This window comes from Meles meles, chromosome 10 (assembly GCF_922984935.1).
Source record: "Meles meles chromosome 10, mMelMel3.1 paternal haplotype, whole genome shotgun sequence".
In the NCBI taxonomy this organism is placed as follows: Eukaryota; Metazoa; Chordata; class Mammalia; order Carnivora; family Mustelidae; genus Meles; species Meles meles.
Window position 1 is genome coordinate 92777752 of NC_060075.1, and position 27239 is coordinate 92804990.

Consider the following 27239-nt stretch of genomic DNA (forward strand, 5'->3'; position numbering starts at 1 on the left):
CTTGCATTCCACTGGCCAAAGAAAGGCACACGAGGTCAGTAGAGCCTGGGGTATAGAATCTCTGATGGGGAGAGGTGCTATAGGAGGGAAGCAGGAATGTTTGGCAAACAGTAATGCCATCCACCGTACTGCTTCATGACTTTGCATCATCCATGAGGAGATCAGACCACTTAGGTGACTAATCTTTTCGTTGTATTGTAGAAGCACACCTTGGTCTTGGAGAAGGGGGTTCCTGGATCTCTAGATAGAGCTGTAACTTGTGTAATTAGCACAGAGGTATTTGGAGAATGCTGAACTTTAGGGGTGTGTATGATTCTTTTCCAAGAAGAGACCTGGAAACATGCTTATTCATTACGAGGTGATGAGGAAATGCTAAAGTCAGTTTATTAGATACTTTCTTTGGTGGAAAGCAATCCTCTTTAGGAAACACATTTTTTCTTGTCTTGTTTACACATTCTGATTACGAATTCTCTGGGGAGCTTTCAGGAAATGGATTCCTGGTTCAGGAGTAATGACAAGAGTTGGAGAGGTTTTCTCCAGGGCCCAGCAAAGGAACTGACCTTCAGGTTATCACTGAGACCTTTCTTGATGTGGTTAGCATCCTGTCTTCTGTCTTTAATTCTGTAAATTGCATTCTTCTTTATTTCATTCATTTCTGAATGAAATAAAGCTCTTTTGTAATATTGATAATATCAAGAATTGCTTCTCATTTCACTTTCTCTTCATGTCTTCATCAGAAAAAACGTCTTCAGTTAAGACTCTGTTTCTCAGAGAAACAGTTGCCCAGTGGTGGGGGTGGCATGGTGGTCTTAGGTGAGCTTTGATTTAACACAAAACTCTCTTCTCTTTAGGGATGGTGAAGTTGGAGAAAGGCTCCTTTAACCCTCCTCCAGGATGAACCCCCTGCAAGAAGACATGGAGAACGCTCTCACAGGGAGCCAGAGCTCTCACGCTTCTTTGCGTGATGTTCATTCCATCAACCCCACACACCTAATGGCCAGGATCGAGTCTTATGAAGGAAGGGAAAAGAAAGGGATATCTGATGTCAGGAGGACTTTCTGTTTGTTTGTCACCTTTGACCTCTTATTTGTAACATTACTCTGGATAATAGAGTTAAATGTAAGTGGTTTTCCCCATGACTCTACATAAGAATTGTTTCCAGACACAAGAAACAATTTTCTTATTTTTCTCATCATTTCTTTCTTATTTAGTGAATACTGTCTTTTGTCCAGAGGGAGTAATATTGCTCTTTTCCAGCTGATTTTGACTTTTCTTGTTCTGTACTGTCATGTTTTAAAGCAGAGCTTATTCATTTAAAACTCACTTTGGAATTTGAATTCACGGTATTTTGCTCTATATCAGGAGTTAGCAAACTATAGCCTGGGGCCCAAATTCAGCTGGCCTGTTTTTATAAAGTTTTATTGGAACACAGGCCTGCCCTTACTGTTTGCCTATTGTTTATGGCTGGCTTTTGTGCTAAGTGGTTGAGTTGAATATTGGGCCACAAAGGCAAAAGTATTTATTTCCTGCCCCTTTTCTTGCCTCTGGAATATATTTTAGATGTTATATTTACTTTTCTAATCCCCATGTTTAAGATTTTCCATACATTTATTCTTCACTTTTTCACAAAGAGATTATTAATATTTTATTGAAAAAATGTTCTAGAACCATTCGGAGGTCTGTCCCCTTCTCCTCAAGTCTTTGCGGTTATATTGCCAAATAAAATTATCTAGATCAGTAAGTACTGTCCAATGGCAATACAGTGTAAGCCTTGTAGATGATTAAGTTCTCTAGTTGCTATATTAATAAATGTAAAAATAAACAGATAAAATACATTTTAATAATATATGTTATTTAACCCAATATGTCTGTTTCCCCCCAAAGCCTTGGCTCTGTTTACATTCCTTACCAACAAATAGGTAACTCTTCCAGAATGCTTCCCTCACAGGGAAGAATTGATTAAAATCAAACAAGCCAGTGATAGGACACAGTAATTTAGAGTATCTCTTTTTATTATTTGTTCCACATGTATACATTAAAGACAATATTTAAATTAATGTGTTTTTCAAAGGAGTAACATGTTTTCCAAAATTGAAAACCAGTTTTGAAACTAATCTATCATTTAATAGGAAAGCACAGTAACAGTTTTCAGGGAGCTCGTGTAAAGGTTATTTTAATAACAGCACAAAACCAAAGTATTTATTGATTTACCACTAATATCACTCCCTGCTTTTAAGTGATGGAAATCATGGGAGTAGAACTGTGGTGGGGTTCATGGATCACACTCTGACTTCCCTCCTTTCTTACTGCTTCAACGAAATTGAAATGGAAGCGAAGTGGACTGCACGCTGTTCTTGTTCATCAGAGGGGATCTGTGTTCATCTGTGTGCGACATGTTATAAATGAAAGATCACCAGACCTAGCAATTAAGAAATAAAAATTAATTTCTATTTAATTTTTTATTGAAGTATAATGAACAGTGTTATCACAGTTTCAGGTATACAACATGGGTCAACATTCCTCTGCATTACTCAGGGCCTGTAATCAGTGTGGTCATCATCTGTCTCCAAGGAACCTTACTGCTATCTTACTGACTGTATTTCCTGTGCTGTACTTTTTATCTCTATGATTTACATACTTCGTAACTGGAAGTTTGTACCTCTTAATCCCCTCTCTCTGTTGCACTCATCACCCTACTCATCCTCCCCTCTGGCAACTGTCAGTTTGTTCTCTGTATTTAAGAGTCTGCTTTTTGGTTGTCTCTTTTTACTTTTTGAAGATTTTATTTATTTATTTGAAAGAGAGAGACATAGAGAAAGAAGGAACACAAGCAGGGAGAGTAGGAGACAGAGAAGCAGGTCTCCTGCGGAGCAGGTAGCCCAGTATGGGGCTCGATCGATCCCAGGACTCTGGGATCATGACCTGAACAAAGGCAGAGGCTTAATGACTAAGCCACTCAGGTACCCCTGTTTGTCTCTTTTTTGTTTGTTCATTTGTCTCATTTCTTAAATTTCACATGTGAGTGAGATCACTTAGTATTTGTCTTTCTCTGAGTGACTTAATTTCACTTAGCATATGATAACCCCTAGGTCCATCCACATTGTTGCAGATGGTAGGATCACATTCTTTTCTATGGCTAATACTCCCATTTGTGGGCGCGTGCACGTGTGTGTGTGTATAACATATCCATTCATCTGCTGATAGACATATCCATATCTTGGCTATTGTACAATGCTGCAGTAAACACAGGGACACATATATCTTTTCAAATTGCCCCAGTTGTAAAATAAAAAGACCATACAAGAATATATGATCTTGAGGTGCCTGGGTGGCTCAGTGGGTTAAGACTCTGCCTTCGGCTCAGGTCATGATCTCAAGGTCCTAGGATCAAGCCCCATGTTGGGCTCTCTGCTCAAGGGGGAGCCTCCTTCCCCCCTCTCTCTGCCTACTTGTGATCTCTCTCTCTGTCAAATAAATAAAATCTTAAAAAAAAAAGAATATATGATCTTTAGGATAGCACGTCTTGTCTTTTTTTAACAAGCTTTTATTTTTTTATTTTTAATTTTTTATAAGCATTCAATTTCTAGTTCTGTTTGTTTTAGTTGTCAATCCTGACCTGGGTTTTTCACTACATACCATCCCCTTACTTTTGTGGTCCGTCTATAAATCTCTAATCACTCAAATCCATTGTTTTTTTTTCATATCTATACATTTACTGAGTCCCAGGGCATAGGCTTCAGATTCAGGTATGGCAAGTTTCCACAGAAAAATCATATGAGAGTTGAAGTTTAGCTGAGGAGATAGAACGCATATACTGCCTTGTGGCGTTGGTCTTGAAAAGAGAAAAGATATAGCACAAACAGTGTTTAGGTCTTCAGAAGAGTAATGGAACCCAACTGTACTATGCAATTATAACCGTAACCAAAATATTTTGTCTTCATTTATGACTTCCACATTAGCCGATTTTCCAAATCCTTGCTTCAAGGAAACAAGATGCCGAGGCCAAAAATGAAGACGCATCCTTGATTAATTTGGGTGTTTGTTTTGTATTTCTCACACTCCATATCCAGTTGAAAAGTAAGCCCTGTCAGATCTGCCTGCTAAATGTATCCCAAATGTGACCTCTCCTCTCCATTTCTACAGTTGCCCCCTCAACCCAGCCGGTGCTATAGCTCCTCCAAACTACTGTACCAGAGGCCCAACTGGTTTGCCTGCTTCCACCCTTGCCCTCCTAGTACCCATTCTCCTCATAGAAGCCAGAGGAATAGTTCTTTATTCATTTTAAAGATTGTATTTATTTATTTGACAGAGAGAGACACACAGCAAGAGAGGGAACACAAGCAGGGGGCGTGGGAGAGGGAGAAGCAGGCTTCCCACTGAGCAGGGATCCCTGTGTCAGGCTTGATCCTAGGACCCTGGGATCATGACCTGAGCCAAAGGCAGACACTAAATGAATGAGCCACCCTGGCTCCCTCTAGAGGGACTTTTAAAAGTAAAAACAAATCAGGTAGTGCTACTTTCTTTTTATAACCCTTCACTGCCCTAGCAGGGCACTTTGAATAAAAATTGCCTAACTTGTCTTGTATAGCTCCAAGAAGCCTGTCCAGACTTCCTTCCCCACTCTCCATTCCCAGCCCACCCAGATCATCCCAGACTTGCCTCCTGGTCTCACAATGGAACAAGCTCCCTTCAGTCTTGGACCTTCATATGAGTTGTTCCTTCTACACGAAATGGTTCATTTCCTTTATCTTGATGCAGAGTCTGACTGCTTATCATGCTGGTGTCCGTCAGTTTAAATATCACCACAGGGAAGGCTTCCATTTACCACCGGACCCAGAGCCGTCAACCGTTACTCATTCTGTCTGTCCCGCTGTCCTGCTTTGTTCTCTGTAGAGCACTTATTTTCTTATTTGTCATCTCTCCTTGCTAGAATGTAAGTTCCAGAAAGACAGAGATATGGTTTTGTTTACTAAAGAATTTATTGTATTTAGGATCATACTTGACCGTAAGTGTTCAGCAAATACTTAGTGAACTGATAAAGATCTTGTGGCAGTGGTTTACCAGTTGGATTCCGTTAGGAACAGATTGGCTCTGAAGCTATGAAAGGAATCCCATGTAAGGCAGTGGGAACAGAAAGGAAAAAACCGATTTGAGAGACATACTCATAAAAAATAAGTATGCTGATAGACTTATGGATATGCTGATTTTATTATCCCTCGTGTCCAGAAACGACTCTTGAGATTTCTAATGATGGAAGGTAGAAGAATGGGCGAGCTCTGTCAGAACTGTGAGAAGCGGTTCCATATGAAACTAAAGAGGCGTCTATGGGGGACGTTTTGAGACAAAGATTTTGAAATAAGGAATTTAGAGTACAAGTTGGAGCTAGAGATGTAGATTTTAGGTTTCTCTATTTAAAGGTAACACAAAATCAGGGTCTTTTATTTTATTATTATTTTTTGAAGATTTATTTATTTTAGAGAGGGAAAGAGTGGGAGAGCACGAGTGGGAGGAGGGGCAGAATGAGAGGGAGAATCCCAAGCAGACTCCCATGCTGGGGGTGGAGCCCGATGTGGGGAGCCGAAACCAAGAGTTGGTTGCTTAACTGACTGAGCCCCCAGGTGACCCTGCCCCCAGTCAGGATCTTTTAAAGTACGGATGTCATAGAAACCCTTTTTCTACTGGCTGTTTATTAAAGACTGTATCATCAGGTTCATTGCTGTTCTTTCTGCTAGGAGGGTAGTCTCTGTGCCTTAGAGAACCCCTCTTTGCTGTAAGTCACTTGGAATAATCATTTTTTTTAAGATTTTTATTTATTTATTTGAGAGAGAGACAGTGAGAGAGAGAGCATGAGAGGGGAGGTCAGCAGGAGAAGCTGACTCCCCTTGGAGATGGAAGCCCGATGCGTGACCCAATCCTAGGACTCTGGGATCATGACCTGAGCTGAAGGCAGCCGCCCAGCCAACTGAGCTACCCAGACGCCCTGGAATAATCATTCTTTTAATATTTTAGATAGTGCTAAGTTTTCTTAGTCTGGAGAGACACAGTGAGAAGACTACATTGGTTTTCTCTTTGCTCCCAAGTTTTCCATTCTATTCTCTTGTAAAGATCTGTGTTCAACCAGGTCAGTAGGCAATCTGCAGAAATTACGCAGAAATCTAAACCTCCTTAAGGGAGTTTTAAGGTACCCAATGGTGTTTATGGCACACTTTCATTTGAATAGCAAATGCAATACTTTTAAAGTTTTCCAAGCCAAGAGGGTCCTTTTTCTTTGTTGGAACTTTAACTCCAGTTTGACCAGTTAGCAAACCTTGCAAAGATGTTCCCTATTAATTTTCTCCCCCTTTATCCAGCTCTTGGGTCCACTGCCCTTCACTTTGTCCTTTTTCAGATCTTGCCCATCAGTTTGCCAGGACAATGTCTGTACTCCAGACTGGAAATGGGAATTTACGTCATGTTTCCTAATCCACGGGCCCTAACAATTCTAGTGTCTGTTTGGGGGCTGCCTTAGCTGTCAGACACACATTCCATTACTCGATTTTAAAAAAAAAAAAAAAAATGTTTTTTTTAAGTGTAATATGTAGAGTTCTGAACTTGCTCACTTAAAAGTCATCTTGATAGGAGAATTGGGAGAGGACAGAAAGTTTGTCTTCTTAGGTCCGATTTTCATCATTTAACTGTAACTTCTGCACATATGATTATATGTGCAGGTCTAGTCTGTCCCTTATTTCATTATCTATCAAATTAAATATCTGTATGAAAGTTGATGAGAGTGCAGGATTTTCAAATGCCAGGAGCAAATAAAAAAGAAAAACCAGGGAGAATATCTATACTTCTATCTCATGTCATTGACCTTTGCTAAATCAGAGGAGCTGTTGGCCTTCCAGGAGCTGAAACAGTGGAGTGTGGTCAGAGAGGGCAGAACTGGATGAATGTGAATTGTCTTCCTTAAAATTACACATTGGTAAATAAATTAAAAAAAAAAAAAAAAAAGGCGCCTGGGTGGCTCAGTGGGTTAAGCCGCTGCCTTCGGCTCAGGTCATGATCTCAGGGTCCTGGGATCGAGCCCCGCATCGGGCTCTCTGCTCGGCAGGGAGCCTGCTTCCCTCTCTCTCTCTCTCTCTCTCTGCCTGCCTCTTTATTTACTTGTGATCTCTCTCTGTCAAATAAATAAATAAAATATAAAAAAAAAATTACACATTGGTTTGATTGAAGACTTTATCTTAGAAGAGGAAAAGGATCATTTTTTTAACATTTTTAGTTTGCCAAAATAGGAATGAAGGCATTGTTTCTCATTAAGCATATGCATTTGTTGAATGAATGAATGAAGAAGTGGGAAATGCTCTGTCTGAGTTTGGAGTGAGTCTGAGTTTGGAGTGTTCTGTCTGAGTTTGGAGAGTTCTGTTCCTCCTATTTCAACATTCCAGGGTTCTGAGAAGGTAGGCAGAAAAGTGCTTATAATGCCTTACTTGTATGTTTTCTTGTATTGTTTTGCCACATGAGTCTCATTTTTACTTCTCACTCTGCTTCCCAGGTGAATGGAGGCATTGAGAACACATTAGAGAAGGAGGTGGTGCAGTATGACTACTACTCCTCTTACTTTGATATATTCGTAAGTATTTCCTGTTTCACTTTTCATTTCAGATACGATTCATCTGTAACCAGCAGGCAAATTTCCTCTGAATAAATTGCACATTCTATGCCATTCTCTTTCCCTCACTGGAACACTGGCCTTCATTTCCCCTCAGTTTCTGGCCCAGTCATGCACTTGCGCTCTCTTTATAAGAAATTGTCTGGTCACAGGAAAGAAGGACATGATTAATGAGATAAGAAAAGGCAGCAGAAGGAGCCATTCTGCTTTTCTTGGAGGAGAGCCTTCATTCTTTTCATAGAAGCCAGTGACATACCCTAATCACTAACAGGACAATTCCCCTTTTTATATAATAACACGAAGAAAATGCCATTCCTTTTCTGCCTTGAGATAGATTTGTGAGTGTACTTTTGATAATAGTGATACTCTGTTACATTTTTCTGTAATTGGAGTTCTTGAGGAAAGTGAGCTGTTGGTAATCCTGGGCAACACCAGCCAGTTGTAGAATTGCAAAGATTCAATTCTCTGTCGATGAGGCCTTCATTTCATTCAAAGGAATGCTTACAGTCTTTCTAGGACATACTGTGACTCTCACTGGGCTTGGTACACCTCCTTGGTATTTCTTTAGAGTTGATGGTGTAAGTAAATCAGATCCTAACGTTGTGTAAGATGCAGTGTGGGCAATATTCACAGTGAATTCTTCCAAATTCATTTTACCTACTTGTTTTATTACTTTTAGAATCGTTATGCGTAATGGTTAGGAAGAGCAGGACACTTAAAGTCAGAAAACCCTGGGTTTGATTCACAACACTGTCAATGTTTGTATGTCTTTTAATATATTGGGCCTAAACTTCAGTTTTTTTGCATGTAAAATGTGATCACCCTAGTTCTGAAAAGTAAATGAAATAATGCATGGAAAACATTTGCCCAGTGAGCATACATCCTAGAAGCTCAGAGAACCATCCTCAATCACTACCATCATCATTATTTTTGGTTGAGAATTTTAATAATTGAGTAATTATATTTTTGGTGGTTTTCAAACTACACTAGTAAGGCTTTTTTGTTGTTTTACTTCTGAAGGGACCTGCAGAAGTGTGTATGGAGAAGGAGGTAAGACTCCTAATAAGTAGAGGTTAGGGTTCCCTTTCATCAGCTTTGTGTAACCCAGGTAGTTCTGTTTTAATCTATACGGTCTATTTCCAATAAGATTGTGTTGAACAGGTGTTTGGTTGCTACAGAATATTTAGAGAACCGCTAATATAATTTAATCCCCTCATTTTTCCAGATGAGGAAGTTGAGTTTCTTTGGTGCAGTGTCTCAACCCACCTCAGGTCATTGAAGTTGGGGGCAGAGCATGTTAGATCCCATTTCTTTCTTCTAAAACTATTGACATATAATAGCAAGATTGATTTCTCTTTTTTTCTCTTCTTTCTCTTGCTGAGTTTATCTTAAAATAGCCTCAGTCAGGAAACCAGGCTAATCTACCAGCCAGATCTCTTGAGGGTTGTCTGTCCTTTATGCTTGAGAAGTCAGTGGTAATGGCCAAATAGGCAGGGCCCATTAGTTTAGACTGGAAGGACTGGTATGTCTGGCCTGGGAAATAGACACAGCCTCCAGGAAACCTTGGGGCCTGGGAGACTTTGAGATAGAGGGCTGATGAAGACTTCCCTTTTTGCCAAACCCAGAATGCAGGGATAGAGCTGGAATGAATAGAGAGGCCAAACAGTTTGCAGACTGTTGGAAAACACATTTTTAATGAAAACAGAAAATTAAAAACAAAATATAACTTGTGACCTTCATTTACGTAAAAGAATTGTAGTGTAGTTCTCTGGTCAGTGGCCTTGAAAAGACTGTCAGCCTCCAGCCTTTCTGCAGAGTTGATTAGTGAGGAACTTTTGGCAGACCCCTGCCCACATGCACTGCTCAAGAGTCACCTGACTTCTCTCTACCCACAGTAGGCATGTCTTCCAAAGGGAAAATGGGTAAAATCTTATTCTGTTTGTATTTCTTACTTGAGAATTATGAAGACAGCTGTGACATAGTGGTCCAGTAGAGTCTGGCTGCTGGGGTTCAAGTCCCGGCTTCCCCTCTAAGGACTTGTGTGACCTTGTACAATTTTTCTACCACCTTATGTGAATAATGGGATTAAGATAACTGATGCATGGGATTGTTAAGGAAGGGATTACATGGGATAATAATACACATAAAGGGTTTCACAAAAGTCCCAGAGCCACCCTGAATAACCAGGTGGTAGCTACTTGGATAGAACTGTCCCAATACCCCCATAACCCAGAGCGTTACAGTGGACTTTGCTAAGAACCTGGTATCCTCCAAAGGTGTTTATACCAGGAGTGGAAAAGTCAACTTTCAGAACATTTTCTCCAGTCCTTATTTATTTTTATTTATTTTTTTATTTTTAGCGTAACAGTATTCATTGTTTTTGCACCACACCCAGTGCTCCATGCAACACGTGCCCTCCCTATTACCCACCACCTGGTTCCCCAACCTCCCACCCCCCGCCCCTTCAAAACCCTCAGGTTGTTTTTCAGAGTCCATAGTCTCTCATGGTTCATCTCCCCTTCCAGTTTCCCTCAACTCCCTTCTCCTGTCCATCTCCCCATGTCCTCCATGTTCTTTGTTATGCTCCACAAATAAGTGAAACCATATGATACTTGACTCTCTCTGCTTGACTTATTTCACTCAGCATAATCTCCTCCAGTCCAGTCTATGTTGCTACAAAAGTTGGGTATTCATCCTTTCATTTTCTCCAGTCTTAAAAGGATATCAGAAATATGTGTGCACTCAAACAGAAAGGAAAAATAAAACATGTAATTATATATTCTTGTGTTGATAATGGGACATAATTTGAATTCTCACTTGGGCAGTACTGCATAGATTCTAAAGCAGAGATCCAAATACAGGTCTACAACCCAGTGCCCATCTTCAGTTAAATCAGAATAACAAAGACGCTCTGGTGAGTTCTTCATAAAACTCAAGTATTTGATATTTGTATCTCTTTTTTAAAACTTAACTTGTCTTTTTTTTTTTTTTTTAATGTAGCTCTTGGCAGTTTTTCGATTTAAAGTGTTAATACTTGCATATGCTGTATGCAGACTGCGCCACTGGTGGGCCATAGCGGTGAGTATGTCTGTGTGACTGGTTCATCTCGTCCAGTGCTGGTGGCCCAAGCCTGCTCACAACAGGGATAGGCTGGGAGAAAATGTGCTTTTCCTCTGGGTTGAACTCTGCTAGCTTTTCCTGAGTCCCCTTCCTCCACCCTTCAGGAGGTTCAATGCGCTGGGGCTTCCTTCCAGTGGTGATGAGTAACTAGCTTCGTCTCAGTGGACACTGAGCCAGATGAGGAGCATAAAGCCCCAGCAGTGATTCTTGGCCAAGCACCAACGCACCCTCTGCCTCATTTTGCAAATGAATGGTGAAATCAGTGCTGGTGCACAAAGATACTTAGAAAATTTCCCTTTTGGTTGAAACTGCTTGATAATTTTTCATGACTTGCTCTCTGCTTATTTTGATAATTGGCTTTCTTGCTATTTTATCCCCTCCCTTCAATATTAAAGGGAAGAGTTCCATGCTCCTTTTTGTTGTTGCCTTCAGGCTTCTTGAAGGCAGTAACGTTTTTATTTTATTTTTTTTTAATATTTTATTTATTTTTTTGACACAGAGAGACAGATCACGAGGCAGGCAGAGGGAGAAGAAGAAGGAGGCTCCCTGCTGAGCAGAGAGCCTGATGCAGGGCTTGATCCCAGGACCCTGAGACTGTGACCTGAGCCGAAAGCAGAGGCTCAATCCACTGAGCCACCCAGGGCCCGGGCAGTGGCATTTTTAAAGATTTATTTACTTTAGAGACAGAGAGAGAGAATGCAGGGACAGGGGGAGAGGGAGAGAGAGAGAACCTGAAGCAGATTCCCAGCCAAGTGCTGAGCTGGACATGGGTCTTGATCTCTCAACCCTGAGATCAGGACCTAAGCTGAAACCAAGGGTTGGACACTTAACTGACTGAGCCACCCATGTGCCCCAAAGGCAGTGGTGTTTTTGCTCATCTCTGTTTCTTGCATCTGGTATGGAGCTTGGCACCTGCTCTTCACTGTCAGTAAATATTAACTGGTTAAAAAAAGAATTATAAGCCATTCTGCCTCAGTGATTTTTGCCATTTCCACAGATGTCTGAACACTCACCCTTTGGAGTGCTCTGATAAGGCAGGTGTATGCGGGGGAATGTTGAATTCCCCCAGCTGGAGAGAGCTGCTTAGGAGTGCCTGTAGTCCTGCTCCTGGAGTGAGGCCTCGGGGTGTGTGTGGGGCCCTGCATGGCTTGTCCAGCTGGGGACAGACTCCCTTCTAAGACACAGTCCACCAGGAGCTGCACTGGCCTGGGACGTCTCTCCTGAGCATCCACAGTATCATAGGACCGACATCAGACCATCAGCTGAGCCCATGCTAATGTGTCTCAGCTGTAGGTTGACAGTATTAGCCAGACTTGATTCCCTTTCCTGAGTACATTTTTGCTGATAACAAACTGCTGTGATTGTCCGTTCTCAGTTTTCTACAGCCGTCCCATTTAAGACGTTCTACTCCAGATCTCCTTAATGTACACTAGTGTTTGTCAGACTGTCCATCTCAGTATTTGTTTCAGAGGAGTGACTTTCAGTGAAAGTCTGAACTTTTTAGGAAGTATGTTCAATATCTATTTTTTTTTTAAGATTTTATATATTTATTTGACAGAGAGAGATCACAAGCAGGCAGAGAGGCAGGCAGAGAGAGAGGGAGGGGGAGGCAGGCTCCCTGCCGAGCAGAGAGCCCGATGCGGGGCTTGATCCCAGGACCCTGAGATTATGACCTGAGCCGAAGGCAGAGGCCCAACCCACTGAGCCACCCAGGCGCCCCGTGTTCAATATCTATTTTAAATTTTTAAAATTTTTTTGGAGATTTTATTTATCAGAGAGGAAGAGAGAGAGAACACACAGCAGGAGGAGCTGCAGGCAGAGGGAGAGGGAGAAGCAGACTCCCCACTGAGCAGGGAGCCCGATACGGGGCTTGATCCTAGGACCCTGGGATATAACTGAGCCGAAGGCAGACATTTAACTGACTGAGCCACCCAGGCATCCCAAGTATCTTCAATATCTAAACCAAGTTATGAAGCGATGAATTATGATTAGCACATCTATTTGATTATTTTTGATTTTTTGTTTTAAAAACATTCGCAGTGAGGGATCAGGCAGCTGGAAGGAACACTTACCAAGTACCCAAAAAGGTACTAAATGTCAGCCTATAAAGCTAATGAGTGTCGGAATGTAAAATGCCTCCTCTTCCGGATAGCTTACTTTGACTGGGGTGTGTGTGTGTGTGTGTGCGTGTGTGTGTGTGTACACACACTGAATTGCTAACAAATACTGACTCTGCAGCTGTGTTAATACGTACAGAGCTTCACATCCGATGTCCCCCAACCCCCATGCTGTAAGTCGGGCTACTGTTGGCATCACTCTGGGCAGCTCTCCTGTTACTAGGAATCCTAGTTGGTGGATGGAGGGACAAGGCCCAGGTCCTGTGTTATGATCTCTGGGTCCCCAACCAGTAGGGGGAGTGCCGCCTCTGCATTTCAGGGCTCCCTTCTATGGGGAGACTGCCTCTGCCTGTTGCACCTTGTCGGGGACAAAACTTAGGTTGCCAACACTCTAGCCAGCTAGACCCTGGGAGGAGGGAGAACACCAGCAGCCAGGGAAGGATGGAGTGCCACGGAGAAGCCCACGTAGGACCAGTGCATGTTCAGGAGCTGGAGACAGAGTGATGTGGGCAGGAGCTGGGCCTGGCAGGGCTTTTCCAGGCATTAGAAGCTTCTTGCTCAGACAGGTGTCTTGGGAGCAGCTGCCTTCCCAACGTCAAATGTCTAATTCAAATGGTGCTGGATTATGTGTCTTTCAGTTGACAACAGCAGTGACCAGTGCCTTTTTACTCGCAAAAGTGATCCTCTCAAAGGTACAGCCTCCCACGTTTTCTTACAATTATCATCTATAATGGCGAAGCCTCGTTTTCCAGTGTGAGCTCCTGGTAACTGCATTTCCCTCTCCTGGTCACGTCTGTCCTTCCAGCTTTTCTCCCAAGGGGCTTTCGGCTACGTGCTGCCCATCATTTCATTTCTCCTTGCCTGGATCGAGACGTGGTTCCTGGATTTCAAAGTTTTACCTCAAGAGGCAGAAGAGGAAAACAGTAAGTGTTTCCCCAAGTTAGTCTCCTGAGAGTGGTTAGGGAGCAGGCTAGAAGGAAGATTCTGGTAGTCATGATTTGAACAGAGCTTAGCTTTTTGCTAAGACTTTTTAATGTAATGATAATAGCATTTTATTGTGGTTAACCTTGCCAAGAAGCTCCTAGAATTGTGCCATCATCCCCAGCATCTGAATTTCTTCTCTTCCAGGACTCCTGATAGTTCAGGATGCTTCAGAGAGGGCAGCACTTATACCGGGTGGTCTTTCAGATGGTCAGTTTTATTCTCCTCCTGAATCTGAAGCAGGTAAAATAATGTGATAATCATTGGTGTTTTCATCCATCACTCAGTAGCTCGGCCCTCCTTTTCCTCCCCCACCCTCTACTCTTAGAACCTGAGCAGACATTGAACACAGCAGGCGTTGAGACATGGACTTGCTGTGGGACCCGTGGTGAGACCCAGAGTGTAAAATAAATGTAACTGAGGGCCACAGACCCTGTGACGTGCGATCTGCATCTCAGAAGACAGAACAGGGGAAGGGGGTCTTGATGCTCTCCTACTCCCTGTCATCCCCTCACCTGTCCATCCTCCAGGACCCCCCGTGTGAAGAGAGAGAGCTGTCCTCCTGGTTGCCCGTGACAGACCAGAGCCTCCCTGGGGAGCCGCCCTTTCTCAGGGCCCCCATCCCATCAGTCACCTGCCATTTCCATCCTCTGTGTTCCTGCCTCCTGTGTCTCCTGCTTTGTACCAAGTCCTGTCTCCCCCACCTTCCATTCAGCACTTCCTGCTGCGGTTCCTGCACCAGCTCCTGTCTCCCTGCCTCAGTCAGCCTCTCCCTGCCCCACCAGAGCGCCATGGGACATAAAACACGGCATTGTTCCACGGGATCCTCAATCCCTTCTAGGAGCCTATTTCAGAGATGAGCAGATTGAGGCACAGGGAAGGGAATAATTGTGCAAGGCCATATAAAAAGTGAGAAGGGGAGCTCAGATTTGAACCCTGGCTCAGTGCTGGAGTCCATGCTCACAGCTAATCTCAGTATTTATGTAAATGCTTCATTGATCCCATCTTCTTCTGTTCAAAATCCTTCAGTGGCAAAAAGGATAAAGGAAGTGATGGGTCCTTGGTCTGGCAGCAAGCACCATTTGACCTCACTTACAGTTTCCAACCTCCCCGTAGCATCTCCTTGTGTTCTCTTCTGAACTTCGCTGAAGACCTTGTGTACCTAAACCTTCATTCGGCAGCTTGCTTTCTCTGTCCTTCACACTGTTGCTCTGCAATCCTACTCTCCACTCCCAGGAGAGAAGCCTTCTCCCACCCAACCCCACCCTCTGATTGCTGGGAGGGTGTTCTCTGCATTTCCGGAGGAACTCTCCCCCAGCCTTGTCCTGTGTGCTGGCTGCACTGCCCTCAGCACTGACCTGGCCTGTTTCCACCACTGGACTAGAAACCTGAGTTAAAGACTGCATTATTTTATTCCCAGCAGTGAGCCTAAGTAAGTAATGAAACACAAACACACACGCACACACACACACATGATAGTAAAGCAGATTCCAGGCAGAAAGACTCAAAGATCAGAGGCATGGCAATGAGACGGACAGTGAGTCGGGGGAACTCTAAGTAACTTGGTATTCTGGGCTCTTGCTATTGGATCTAAAAGCAGATTAAACCATGAAAGCACAGAGTTAGATAAGATACAGATATGAGCTAGCAGAAGATCTCTTTTTCAGCCAACAGGAACTGAAATAAGTGTTAAACTTCTGCTCACCTCTTAAGAGAATTATTTCCTTGAGGTTTTTTTTTTTTGTCATAGGACTCCTTTTGAAAAAAGGAAGTTTAGGGGCGCCTGGGTGGCTCAGTGGGTTAAAGCCTCTGCCTTCAGCTCAGGTCATGGTCCCAGGGTCCTGGGATCGAGCCCCGCATCGGGCTCTCTGCTTGGCAGGGAGCCTGCTTCCTCCTCTCTCTCTGCCTGCCTCTCTGCCTAGTTGTGATTTCTCTCTGTCAAAGAAATAAAAATTAAAAAAGAAAGAAAAAAGGAAGTTTACATTGTTGTTCATGCTTTCATATAGATTTTCTTTTTTAAAGAGTAATAAACGTTCTTAGTAGTAATGTATTAAGTTAGAAGTTCAGAGGACCAGAATAATAACAGGAGGAATACCACTTAGACATTCTTCATCAAGCTTTCTAGTTCTGAATCTATGCTTGTCTTCCTGCCTCTGCCTTTTACCCCCACCTAGTGGTGGTTGGCAGCATTACCATTTCGTTGGATCAAGGAGCTGAGCTAGAACAAATGTCAGGGCGTTGTGCTTTGTTCAAGACAAAATGCAGGTGAGTAGCAGGTAGAGAAGGAGTGTTCAAGCTCATTCAACTGACTTTACTGTATTATATTTTCATTGTCTGACCATCAAGTTAGGAAGTTATTAAAATTGAAACTATTATTGGAATAAGGTTCCTAGAACGTAAGATTCGACTCTAAAGCACTGTGGGCTCTTTTGGCCAGTGGCTACAAATGAAACAGGACATCTGGGCTCCTGCTGCTCTGGGACGGATCCAGCGCTGATGGGCCCCTGGTAGAGGAGAGAGGGCGTCTGGGGGCTGCTGGCTTTCTCCTGACTTTCTTTCTCCCGCACCTAGTGAGGCAACGGCACAGGGTAGATGGATAGCTGTGGAACGAATGGATGAGAAGACAAATAAATAAAAGTCACCAAAAATTAAAATGTTAGCACTTTTCTTTGTAAAGGGATGGGGTGAGTTTTATTATCATAGAGATTTGGAAAATTAGCACCTTTTGTTAGATGTACTTTGAAGGGTTATAACTGCGGTGTGTTTGCCGGTTTGCGTATTGGTCTGTGTCCTGCTTCCCCGTGTATTCAGTGGAAGGAACAAAGAACCACAATCCTCTGTCAGACAGTTGGGCTGAAGGTATTATATGGGGTCAGACAGCTGACCGGCTGTGATGCTGAGAAAAAGTTAGCCACCTCGTAAATTATCAAAAGACTTAGTTTGAAGAATAGTTCAGTTGCATAATACAATCTGTGGTAAGCAAATCTAGAGAAAGACATTGTAATTATAATTTTACACTTTCTAATAGCAACCAGCCATACATGCTGGTTTGCCCTGGACAGTCTTGGCTGACTCCTGTGGTTCCATGTAGTTATTATTAGAACTCCTTTGACTATAGGAAATGTTCTCGTTTAGATGATCAATTCTATAGTCACTCGATGTGTAATCAACAGATTTGAAACATAATTTTCTACTTTTTATTAAAAAGTTTGAAGTGTATTAAAACATCACCGCTGAAGGTACCGTCTAACCTTGATTTAAAAAAAGAGTAGCTTTAATGAGTTATAATTTGGAAAACATAAAATTGATCCATTGTAAATATGTAATTGCATGATTTTTAGTAAATTTATACTTTTAAGCCAACATCACAGTATAATTTTAGAGCACTATTATCATCCAAAAATATTTTTTAACTAACCCTCACTCCTACTTCCAGTCCTAGATAAACCACTGATCTACTTTGTCTTGAAAATATGCCCTTTTTGGACAATTAATGTCAACATCATAGAATATGTGATTTTTGCATGTGGCTTCTTTTACTTAGTATAATGTTCTTGACAGCCATTCATGGTGTGGCATATATAAGTAATTCATTCCTTTATGTGACTTGATACTATTCAATTTTAGGGACGTACAGTCTTTTCTTTATCGGTTAGACATTGGAATTGTCTATCAGTTAGACATCTTTATTAGTTAGACATTGGAATTTTTGGCTATGTTTGCTATCATGACTAATCCTGCTACGAACTTTTATGTGCGTGTCTTTATGGGGACATTTGCTTTTATTTTTCTTAGAGTCCTAGGAGAGGACTCACTGGGTATTAGGGCGAGTTTCTTTTCCTTTTTTTTTTTTTTTAATTTTTATTTATTTTTTAAATTTCTTTTCAGTGTTCCAGAATTCATTGTTTATGCACCACACCCAGTGTTCCATGCAATACGTGCCCTCCCCACAATACCCACCACCAGGCTCACTCAACTTCCTAACCTCCTCCCCTCCAGAGCTCTCAGTTAGTTCCTCAGAGTCCATAGTCTCTCATGGTTCGTCTCCCCCTCCAGTTTCCTCCAACTCCCTTCTCCTCTCCATCTTCCCATGTTCTCCGTGATATTCCTTATGCTCCACAAATAATAAGCAAAACCATATGATAATTGACTCTCTCTGCTTGACTTATTTCTCTCAGCATAATCTCTTCCAGTCCCATCCATGTTGATACAAAAGTTGAATATTCATCCTTTCTGATGGAGGCATAATACTCCATAGTGCATATGGACCATATCTTCTTTATCCATTCATCCGTTGAAGGGCATCTTGGTTCTTTCCACAGTTTGGCGACCGTGGCCATTGATGCTATGAACATTGGGGTACAGATGGCCCTTCTTTTCACTACATCTGTATCTTTGGGGTAAATACCCAGCAGTGCAATTGCAGGGTCATAGGGAAGCTCTATTTTTAATTTCTTAAGGAATCTCCACCCTGTTTTCCAAAGTGACTGCACCAACTTGCATTCCCACCAACAGTGTAAGAGGGTTCCCCTTTCTCCAAATCCTCTCCAACACATATTGTTTACTGTCTTGTTAATTTTGGCCATTCTAACTGGTGTAAGGTGGTATCTCAGTGTGGTTTTGATTTGAATCTTAGGGTGAGTTTCTGTTGAACTTTTCAAGTGATTTCTAAAGTGTTCTCCAAAGTGCTGTACCATGTCACATTCCCTTCAGCAGTGTGTAAGGATTTGTTTTTCCATTTACTCTTCCATACCTGGCAGGGGCTTTTTGATTATGGTTATTGTAGCAGGTCTGAAGTGCTCTTTGCTTGTGGTTTTCATTTGCCCCTAAGGACAGATGGATGACCTTGAGAACCTTTTTATGAGCTTATTAATTAGTCGTATGTCTTTGGAGAAATGTCTATTTTACTACCTTTATTTATTTTTCTTAAGTTATGTTCTGTGTCTTCTTATTGAATTGTAAAAGTTCCTTAGAAATTCTAGGTAAAATAGATAAAAGTCCTTTCTCAGATAAAAGTCCTTTAAATGATGTACAAGTATTTCTTTCGCCGGCTGTAGACTTTTCATCTTTTTCTTGGAACCTTTTGAAGCACATGTTTTGATTTTGATGAAGTCCAGTTTATCAGAATGTATTCTTTTACGGATAATGTGTTTGCAGCCATATCTAAGGACTCCTTGCCTTAGTCTTGTATCCTTCCTATGTTTTCTTCTAGAATATTTTATAGTGTTAGCTCTTCCACTAAGTTTATGTCCATTGTGAATTAATTTTCATGTATGGAGAAGGTAGGGAATTAAGTTTATTCTTCTGCCTTTCGAATATCTGGCTGTTGTAGTACAATTTGTTGAACAGACTTTCCCTTCCTGCACCAAATTAACTCAGCACATCTGTCAAAAACCATTTAACCATCAATGTAAGGGTTTGTTTCTGGACTCTCAGTTCTCTTTCACTGACCTGTATGCTCTCTTTGCACCAGTACCACACTGGCCTTACTCTGTAACTTAATCTTTCTGTAGTTTTGAAATCAGGTCCTGCAAGCCTGTGCTTGAAAGGCCTGCCCTGCGGTCCCTAGGACCTCATGTGTCAGTGACGGAGTTTTCCACACCCTCTGTGTGTGCGGCATCATCAGTCTCAACATCCAAATCAAATTTTGGGTGCGTGCCTCCCCCAACTTTTTCTGTAGGGTGACCACATCAGTTCTCCAGCATTGTTCTTTTTCAGCATTATTTTGTCTATTCTAGGTCTTTTGGGTCTTCATGTCAATTTTGGGTTGAGCTTGTTAATTTTTGTGAGTAAAGCTTATTACATTGGATTTATAGATGAATTTGGGAAGAATTGGCATCACAATATTGAATCTTATAATCCATGAACATAGACCCTCTCTGGATTTATTTATTCTTTAATTTTTCTCTGCATTGTTTTGTAATTTTCAGCATATAAGTTTTGCTTTTCTTTTGTTAATGTAATTCCTAAGCGTTTTATACCTTTTCGTTCTATAGTAAATGGAATTGTTTCCTTAATTTCACTTTCAGTTTTCCATGCTAGTGTATAAAAATCTAACTGATATTTTGTATATGGAATGTGTACCTTGTGACAATGCTAAGCTTGTTCATGAGTTCTAATTCTGGCTTTGTGTATATGTAGATTCCATGGCGTTATCTACATACAAGATCATGTCATCTGTCGTTAAAGACTTTTTTAATTTTAATTTCCTTCTATTAAATATATTTTATTTTTTTTTTCTAGCCTCACTGTCTAGAACCGTAGTACCATGTTAAGTAGAAATCAAGAGGGGCACCTGGGTAGCTCAGTTGGTTAAGCGGCTGTCTTTGGCTCAGGTCATGATCCCAGAGTCCTGGGATCGAGCCCCACATCGGGCTCCCTGCTCAGTGGAGAGCCTGCTTCTCCCTCTTCCTCTGCCTGCTGCTCTGCCTACTTGTGGTCTCTCTCTGTCTCTCTAATAAGTAAATAAAATCTTTAAAAAAAAAAAAGAAAAAAAGAGAAATATCAAGAGCACACATCCTTGTCTTGTTCCTGGTCTCAGGAGGGACGTGGTCAATCTTTCAGCTTTAAGTATGATGTCAGCTGTGGGTTTTCACAGATGCCCTTGGGGCGCCTGGGTGGCTCAGTGGTTTAAGCCTCTGCCTTTGGCTCGGGTTGTGATCTCGGGGTCCTGGGATCGAGCCCCACATCGGGCTCTCTCCTCAGTAGGGAGCCTGTTTCTCCCTCTCTCTCTGCCTGCCTCTCTGCCTACTTGTGGCCTCTCTCTCTGTCAAATAAATAAAAAAATATTTAAAAAAAAATTTGCTACTTGCAGTATTTGCAGTAGCAAATTTTTTTTTAAATATTTTTTTATTTATTTGACAGAGAGAGAGGCCACAAGTAGGCAGAGAGGCAGGCAGAGAGAGAGGGAGAAACAGGCTCCCTACTGAGGAGAGAGCCCGATGCGGGGCTCGATCCCATGGTCTCACTTATTTGTGGAGCATAACAAATAACATGGAGGACATGGGGAGATGGAGAGGAGAGGGAGTTGAGGGAAACTGGAAGGGGAGATGAACCATGAGAGACTATGGACTCTGAAAAACAACTAGAGGGTTATGAAGGGGCGGTGGGGGAGTGGGGGGGTTGGGAGGTTGAGGGACCAGGTGGTGGGTAATGAGGAGGGCACGTACTGCATGGAGCACTGGGTGTGATGCCAAAACAATGAACACTGTTATGCTGTAAATAAATAAAAAAAAAATTTGCTTTTATTCTTAGTGTGAGAGTTTTTATCATGAATAAACATTAAATGTTTCACCTGCTTTACATGCATCTGTTGAATGATAGTATGGTTTTTATTCTATATTCAGTTGATATGATGATGCACATTAAGTACTATCTGTATATCACATCAACTGTTTATATATAAAGGATAAATCTGACTTGGTCGTGTTGTATAATCCAGTAGTGGTTTTCTGGATTTGATTTGCTAATATTTTCCTGGTAATGTTTGTACATATGTGTAGATATAAAACATATGCTCATGATATTTTACCTTTTGGTCTGTAATTCTCTTATTATGTCCTTACCTTCAATATGCTGACCTCATAGAATACATTAGAAAGTCTTTCCAAACATACTATTTCTGAATGAATTCTTCTTATGAATGATTAATATTATTTCTCCTTTAAATGTTTGATAGATTCATCAATGAAACCATCTGGAACAAGAGTTACCTTTGTGAGAAGACTTCTAATTACTCATTCAGTTTCTTTACCTATTATATATAGATGTATTCAGATTTTTTATTTCTTCCTGAGTCTTTGACAATTTGTGAATTTATAGGAATTCATAATTTTTTCTAAATTACTTATTTGTTGACATAAATTATTCTTAATATTTTAATTCCTAATTATTTAATTATTCCTAATTAATCATTCCTAATCTTTAATCTTTAATTAGTAATTTAATTAATATTCCTAATATTTTAATTTCTGCAGAATTGGTAGTGATGTTCTTTTTTCCTAGTTTTGGTAATTTGTGTCTTCTCTCCTTCCCTCTTTGTAACTCTAGGTTAAGGTTTATCAAATTATTGATATTTTCAAGTATTTTCAAAAAACCAGCTGGTTTACATTGGTATTTCTCTCTTGTTTTTCTGCATTCTACTTCAGTTATTTCTGTTCCAGTTTTTATTTCCCTTATTGTGTTTGGAAGGGTTTAGCTTGCTCTTCTTTTCCATGTTGGAGTTTACATTTTTCTTCTTTTCTGATGTAGGTATTTGAAGCTATTAATTTTCTTCTAGATAATGCTTTAGCAACCTCTTATGAGATTTGATGTATTATGTGTTTATTTTCATGCACTCTTGGCTTTCAGAAGGTTGCCTATTAGGTGAATATATTTGTATATATAGTAATTGATATTCCTTTGCTTTATTAGACTTACAGATTAATATTTCTCAAGAGTATTGGGCGCGTTTAGCCATAAGGAAGTTTGAGCCATTGTTTCTTCAAACATTTTTCCTGTTCTTTTTTTTCTTCTGCTCTATCTGGGAGTCCCATTCCATTAATGCTATCTCATTGGCCTCTGAGCTCTGTTCAGTATTTCTTCAGTCTTTTCCTCTGTTACTCAGCTTGGATAACATACAGTGCTATCTTCAGGTTCACAGATTATTTCTTCTGCCAATTTGAATATTTTCATAAACTCCTCTAGAGAATACTTAAGTTAGTATATTTTTCTATTCACTTAAGTTAGTATATTTTTCTATTCTACATTTTACTTCTAAAGAATCTTTTCTTTTTTATAATTTATTGCATCCTTTAGAATATCTGTGTGTTCATTTATTGTTGCCATACTTTACTTCTTTAAACATGGCTTTCCATATTTTCTTGAACATATTTATAATAGCTGCTTTGAAGTCTTTGCTAAATAAAAAACCTGGACACACTCAGAGACAGTTTCTATTGAATTGTCAGGGTTTCCGCCACCCAGTTGTTGATTCTTTGTCTTTCTTTTTATTTTATTTTTTTTTAATTGAAAGGTATTTTGTGGAAAAAACATTGTAGCAACTCTAGAGTCTGACTTTTTTCCCCAAAAGGTTGCTTTTATTGTTCTTCTTTTGCTTAAAAAATTGCTTAGGCTAAATCTGTGAAATTATGTCCCCTGCAGTTTGTGTCTCTCAGTGGCTCTACTCCATTATTTTTAAGCCTAGTTCGCCAGGGACCACCTCTGTGTCTACGTGGTTTAGTCATAGCCAGTGACTGGATGGAAGTTGTGCTCAGGCACCTTGATAAGATAAGACTTCTAGGCTCTGTTACGTGAAATAAATTGAGAAAGACAAATACCATATGGTTTCACTCATTTGTAGAACATAAGAAAGAAAAAAAGACAGAAAAACAGACTTTTAAATATAGAAAACAAACTTTTTACCAGAGTGAGAGGTAGGTAGGCAGATAGGGGGAATAGGTGAACGGGCTTAAGAGTTCATTTATTGCGATAAACACTGAGTAATGTTTGGGATTGGTGAATCACTATATTGTACATTTGAAACGAATACAGCAGTATACATTAATCATACTGGAAATTTAAATAAAGACCTCCATCCTCTGACAGATAGTTATGTGTTTATATTGAGTAACATATTCAGATTTTAGGGAATTTCAAGTTTTCCTCTGCTTGTACTATTTACCGAGTCTTTTCACATCTCCTCTGCAATATATCCAAAGCCTCAGGGTCAAGCAGGAAGTGTGCGGCTAGTTTGGGCTCTTTTAGTCTCTCTAAGCATGCACACAGCTTCAGCTGAGCACATGCTCGCTGCAGTCATGACCCCAACCGCAGACCAGCGGAGCCCCCGGCCTTCCTGCTTGCACACCACACAGTTGTCAGCGCACCTTCGCATCGCCCCCATCCCAGATTGACCCAGCTCCTTACACTGTGTGACTGTACCGCTAGTCCTCGTGGGCTATCCTGTCTTAGAAGAACCTTCATGCCTGTGGAGCTGGGTATTGGGAGGTGGTGAGGAATGGGCTCAGCTCCAGGCAGGAGCACTACTGTTGTTTCTGATCTGCAGTTTTTCAAGAAAATCACTTCTGATTGTTGTGTATTTTGGACACTGCCCAACTGCTGAAATGGTTAATTTTATTCATCTAGTCCAGTTTTATAGTTGCTTTTCAAGGAGATTTGTTAATTTCACTTGACCATATGGTGATGGCCTTGCTAGCATTTATTTTTAAAATTATGAAAACATACATATTCCTATGTTTTAATTAAAAGTTTGGCTTTATTTAGGACTCCCAAATAATTACAAGACATGTCAGCTCTTGGGGCTCAAGTGCCATTTGTCTGACAGGTGGACAGTTAAATCCAGAAGCAGGAAGACTTGGCATGGCAATCTGCCTTAGACTCATTTCAAAGTGAGAAGGCATTTAGTCTGCCCCAGGGTGACTATGATTTATAGCAATTTAATAGGATGAAAAGTAAAGCCTTCCAACCCCTATACCTTCATCTATATATGTTACCATAAGCTTAACCTGAGCTGTGTGACATTTATGAAGTTAAGACATGGGGTACAATCTTTTCTTAAGATTCTCTGCTAACTCTTCTCTTGTACCAAATTAGTTCTTGGCTATAATGAGGTAGACATTCTCAGAAGCAGAAATGTGCTGTTTGAGGTGTGGTATCTGACCAGAGGAAAGCAACAGTGAAGCAGGCTGCTCCTTTGTGTGTGAGTCGGCTCTATCCCTCACCCGCTACCTTGTCTTTCCATGGATCCCTTTTTGCGTTCCTTCCTTGACTGTGAGAGTAAGACATGCTTTTATAAAAATGTGCACAGAATAGCAATCACAGAACCTGTCCTTTAGACTTTGTGCCACATCAATGTAGACAGCAGTTTGTCCTCCTGCTGGTTTTGTGTTTGTAATTCCACATACTTTATTATTATGAGTATAAAGGGTATAAATAAAGGTATTTATTTAGACGCTTTTTTAAAAAGTTATAATTTAAAAATTACAAAGTCAGTTTGTTTTACACGTTTTGGAATATCCAGAAATGATTCTGTCCTCTGGTTATTTTCTTGTAGGCTTTCTGATTGGCACATATGTACTTAGGTTTTTATTTTTGTAATTATGATCCTATTGGATATAGTTCTTTTCATTATGTATTTGCTCTTACTTTATAAAATGTGCATTTTCTATGCTGTAATGAACTACATAAATGCAAGCAGATATGAAATATTTTCTGGAAATAAAATAATTTTTAAACTTTTCTTCTAGCCTCAGACATCTACATTTTTTCCCTAATTTTTAGCAAAATATATTTAATGAAAAACAAATATCATTTCATTAGACATACTTCCTAAACAAATAATTCCAGAGTGAAATGGTGGGCTCGAATGTATGAACGATATAAGGTTCACCATTTTTTTCTCTCCTTCCCTTTTCCCTACCTTTTAGGATCTGAAGAAGAAGCTGAAGAAAAACAGGACAGCGAAAAACCACTTTTGGAACTATGAGTACTACTTTTGGTAAAGTAAGTGTTTGAAAGTAACAGTGTAACAAAAAACTGGATCATTTCTTTGGGTACTTTCAAGATCAAATTCAATAATATGAGTACAAATATATAGTCAGATTTATCCTAGTCACATGAATTTATAATTATATTTTATTCATATAAAATTTAACATTCTTTTGCATAGATGTGAATTTGTAAAGTAAGAAAAATACCTCAGAGTTCAAATTTTTTTTTTTTGAGGTAAAATTGGCATATAACAGGTAAGTTTCAGGTGTATAACATTAGAGTTTGGTATTTGTATACAGTACAAATCACTACAGTGTGATTGCCATCCTAAGTCTAGTTACCATCTACATTTCTACAGAATAAGGACGAGTTCATTATTGTTTACTTAGCCAGCACGTCTCCGTGTCAGATGCTGTTCAGTTACAGGCCCTAATAACTGTGTGAGGGTAGCAGTGGGATAGGATGTGGGGACCGAGTGTCTGTCTACACCTGGGCCCGTGGGCCTAGAATGGTGAGTGACCATCCCAGGCAGCACAGCAGGCAAGGGGCAGAGCTGGGACTCAGGCCCGCCCAGTCTGGTACCAGGGTCCGCCTGGGCCCTGCACCCCAGTGTCCCCCACATGCTGTGGAGCTTCTGAGATGAAAACATGTGGTCCAGTCGGAGCAGGAGGTGATGGGCCTCAAGGTGAGGCCTGTTGTTCAGATCATCAAAGGGAATCACTTCAGCCTCAGAAATGCCAGCAAATAGACACAAAGTGAACTGTAGTAGCAGCAGCTCTGCCTAATTGTATGAGGACAGAAGGAAAGTGGTGGCTGACTCGGAACTGCCGAGCAGCAGGGACAGGTGGGGACTGGCTGCAGAGCAGCCTGGGCCAGTGAGTGGACCCTGTTTCTCCACGCCCAGGGCCCCCATATGCTTGAGACACGCTTTCTGCATCGGTGGTTGAGACGCAGCAGAGATGGGGCCCTGTAAATAGTAAAGCTTTAATATGCCTTACGATAAATTCTTGCATGGCCACACCCAGGTCTTTTTGTATCTGTAACAGCCCGTCTTCAGCACACAGACTTTCTCATAAAAACGTAAGGCAAAGCGTAGCGCTTTACTTTGTAACAGTGCTGCTTAAATATTTTTATGTTCTCTTTTTTTCCAAGTGTGAAAGTTCATCACTGAAAGTCACTGGAGGAAGAAAAAAGGACCAGAGCTGGGGTCTTGCTATCGAAAGTTGAAGGTGACATCCACTGCTGACTTTAATGAACAGTTAATAAAGAATTTATTTATTGTAATACCTCATAGACATTGTACCAGATCACATACATTAGGACCTGCCTGTGGCTGGTAAGATAATGTGACGATCCATCCCGTGTTCAGTGAGACGAGTCTGATCTGTTCATGAATAGTGGGAGCAAAGTCTTGTGCTATATTCCTGATCAAAAGACTTCTGAATATATTGGAATAACACTTTTTTAGTAAGCAAAATATCTTTTTATTTGATCCGCAGTTTGGAATTTTTTGTTTCATGTCTCAGATTTCTTTTGTATTTCTTTTTTAACATCCAACATTTCCCTTGTGTTTTTTAACTCACGCTTATGCGCTCTTTGTACAGTTTTAAAAAGTAATAAATACCAACATATCAAAATGGTTCATTTTATTTTTCTTGTTTTTCATTATGTATTTGGCTTGCAGTATTGGAATTACCAGAGGGGACCAGGAGGGAATGTGAGTACATATAGAGCATAACCAGACATTTTTGTATTATTTTCATTATGAAATAGCATCTTTCTTTTCAAAATAGTGTGAGACTCTTATTTTGAATCCACAGTCTGAAATCATTGCCATCATTTCTCCTTGTGTGGCTAATTTGAATTAAAATAAACTAAATTATATT

At 40.7% G+C, this 27239-nt stretch overlaps 1 protein-coding gene across 3 annotated transcripts in view; it reads left to right on the top strand.

The window, feature by feature from the left end:
- STARD3NL (STARD3 N-terminal like) overlaps positions 1 to 26745 on the top strand; it is a 54052-nt gene extending 27307 nt beyond the window's left edge. For all 3 annotated transcript variants that reach the window (XM_046020860.1, XM_046020859.1, XM_046020862.1), the window contains 8 exons: positions 852 to 1119; positions 7532 to 7609; positions 10649 to 10726; positions 13524 to 13577; positions 13691 to 13808; positions 14014 to 14109; positions 25290 to 25365; positions 26506 to 26745. In XM_046020860.1, the coding sequence (XP_045876816.1) occupies positions 895 to 1119; positions 7532 to 7609; positions 10649 to 10726; positions 13524 to 13577; positions 13691 to 13808; positions 14014 to 14109; positions 25290 to 25348 (708 nt within the window). In that variant the 5' untranslated portion in view covers positions 852 to 894 and the 3' untranslated portion in view covers positions 25349 to 25365; positions 26506 to 26745. The remainder of the gene's footprint in view (positions 1 to 851; positions 1120 to 7531; positions 7610 to 10648; positions 10727 to 13523; positions 13578 to 13690; positions 13809 to 14013; positions 14110 to 25289; positions 25366 to 26505) is intronic.
- Positions 26746 to 27239: the final 494 nt, after the last annotated feature.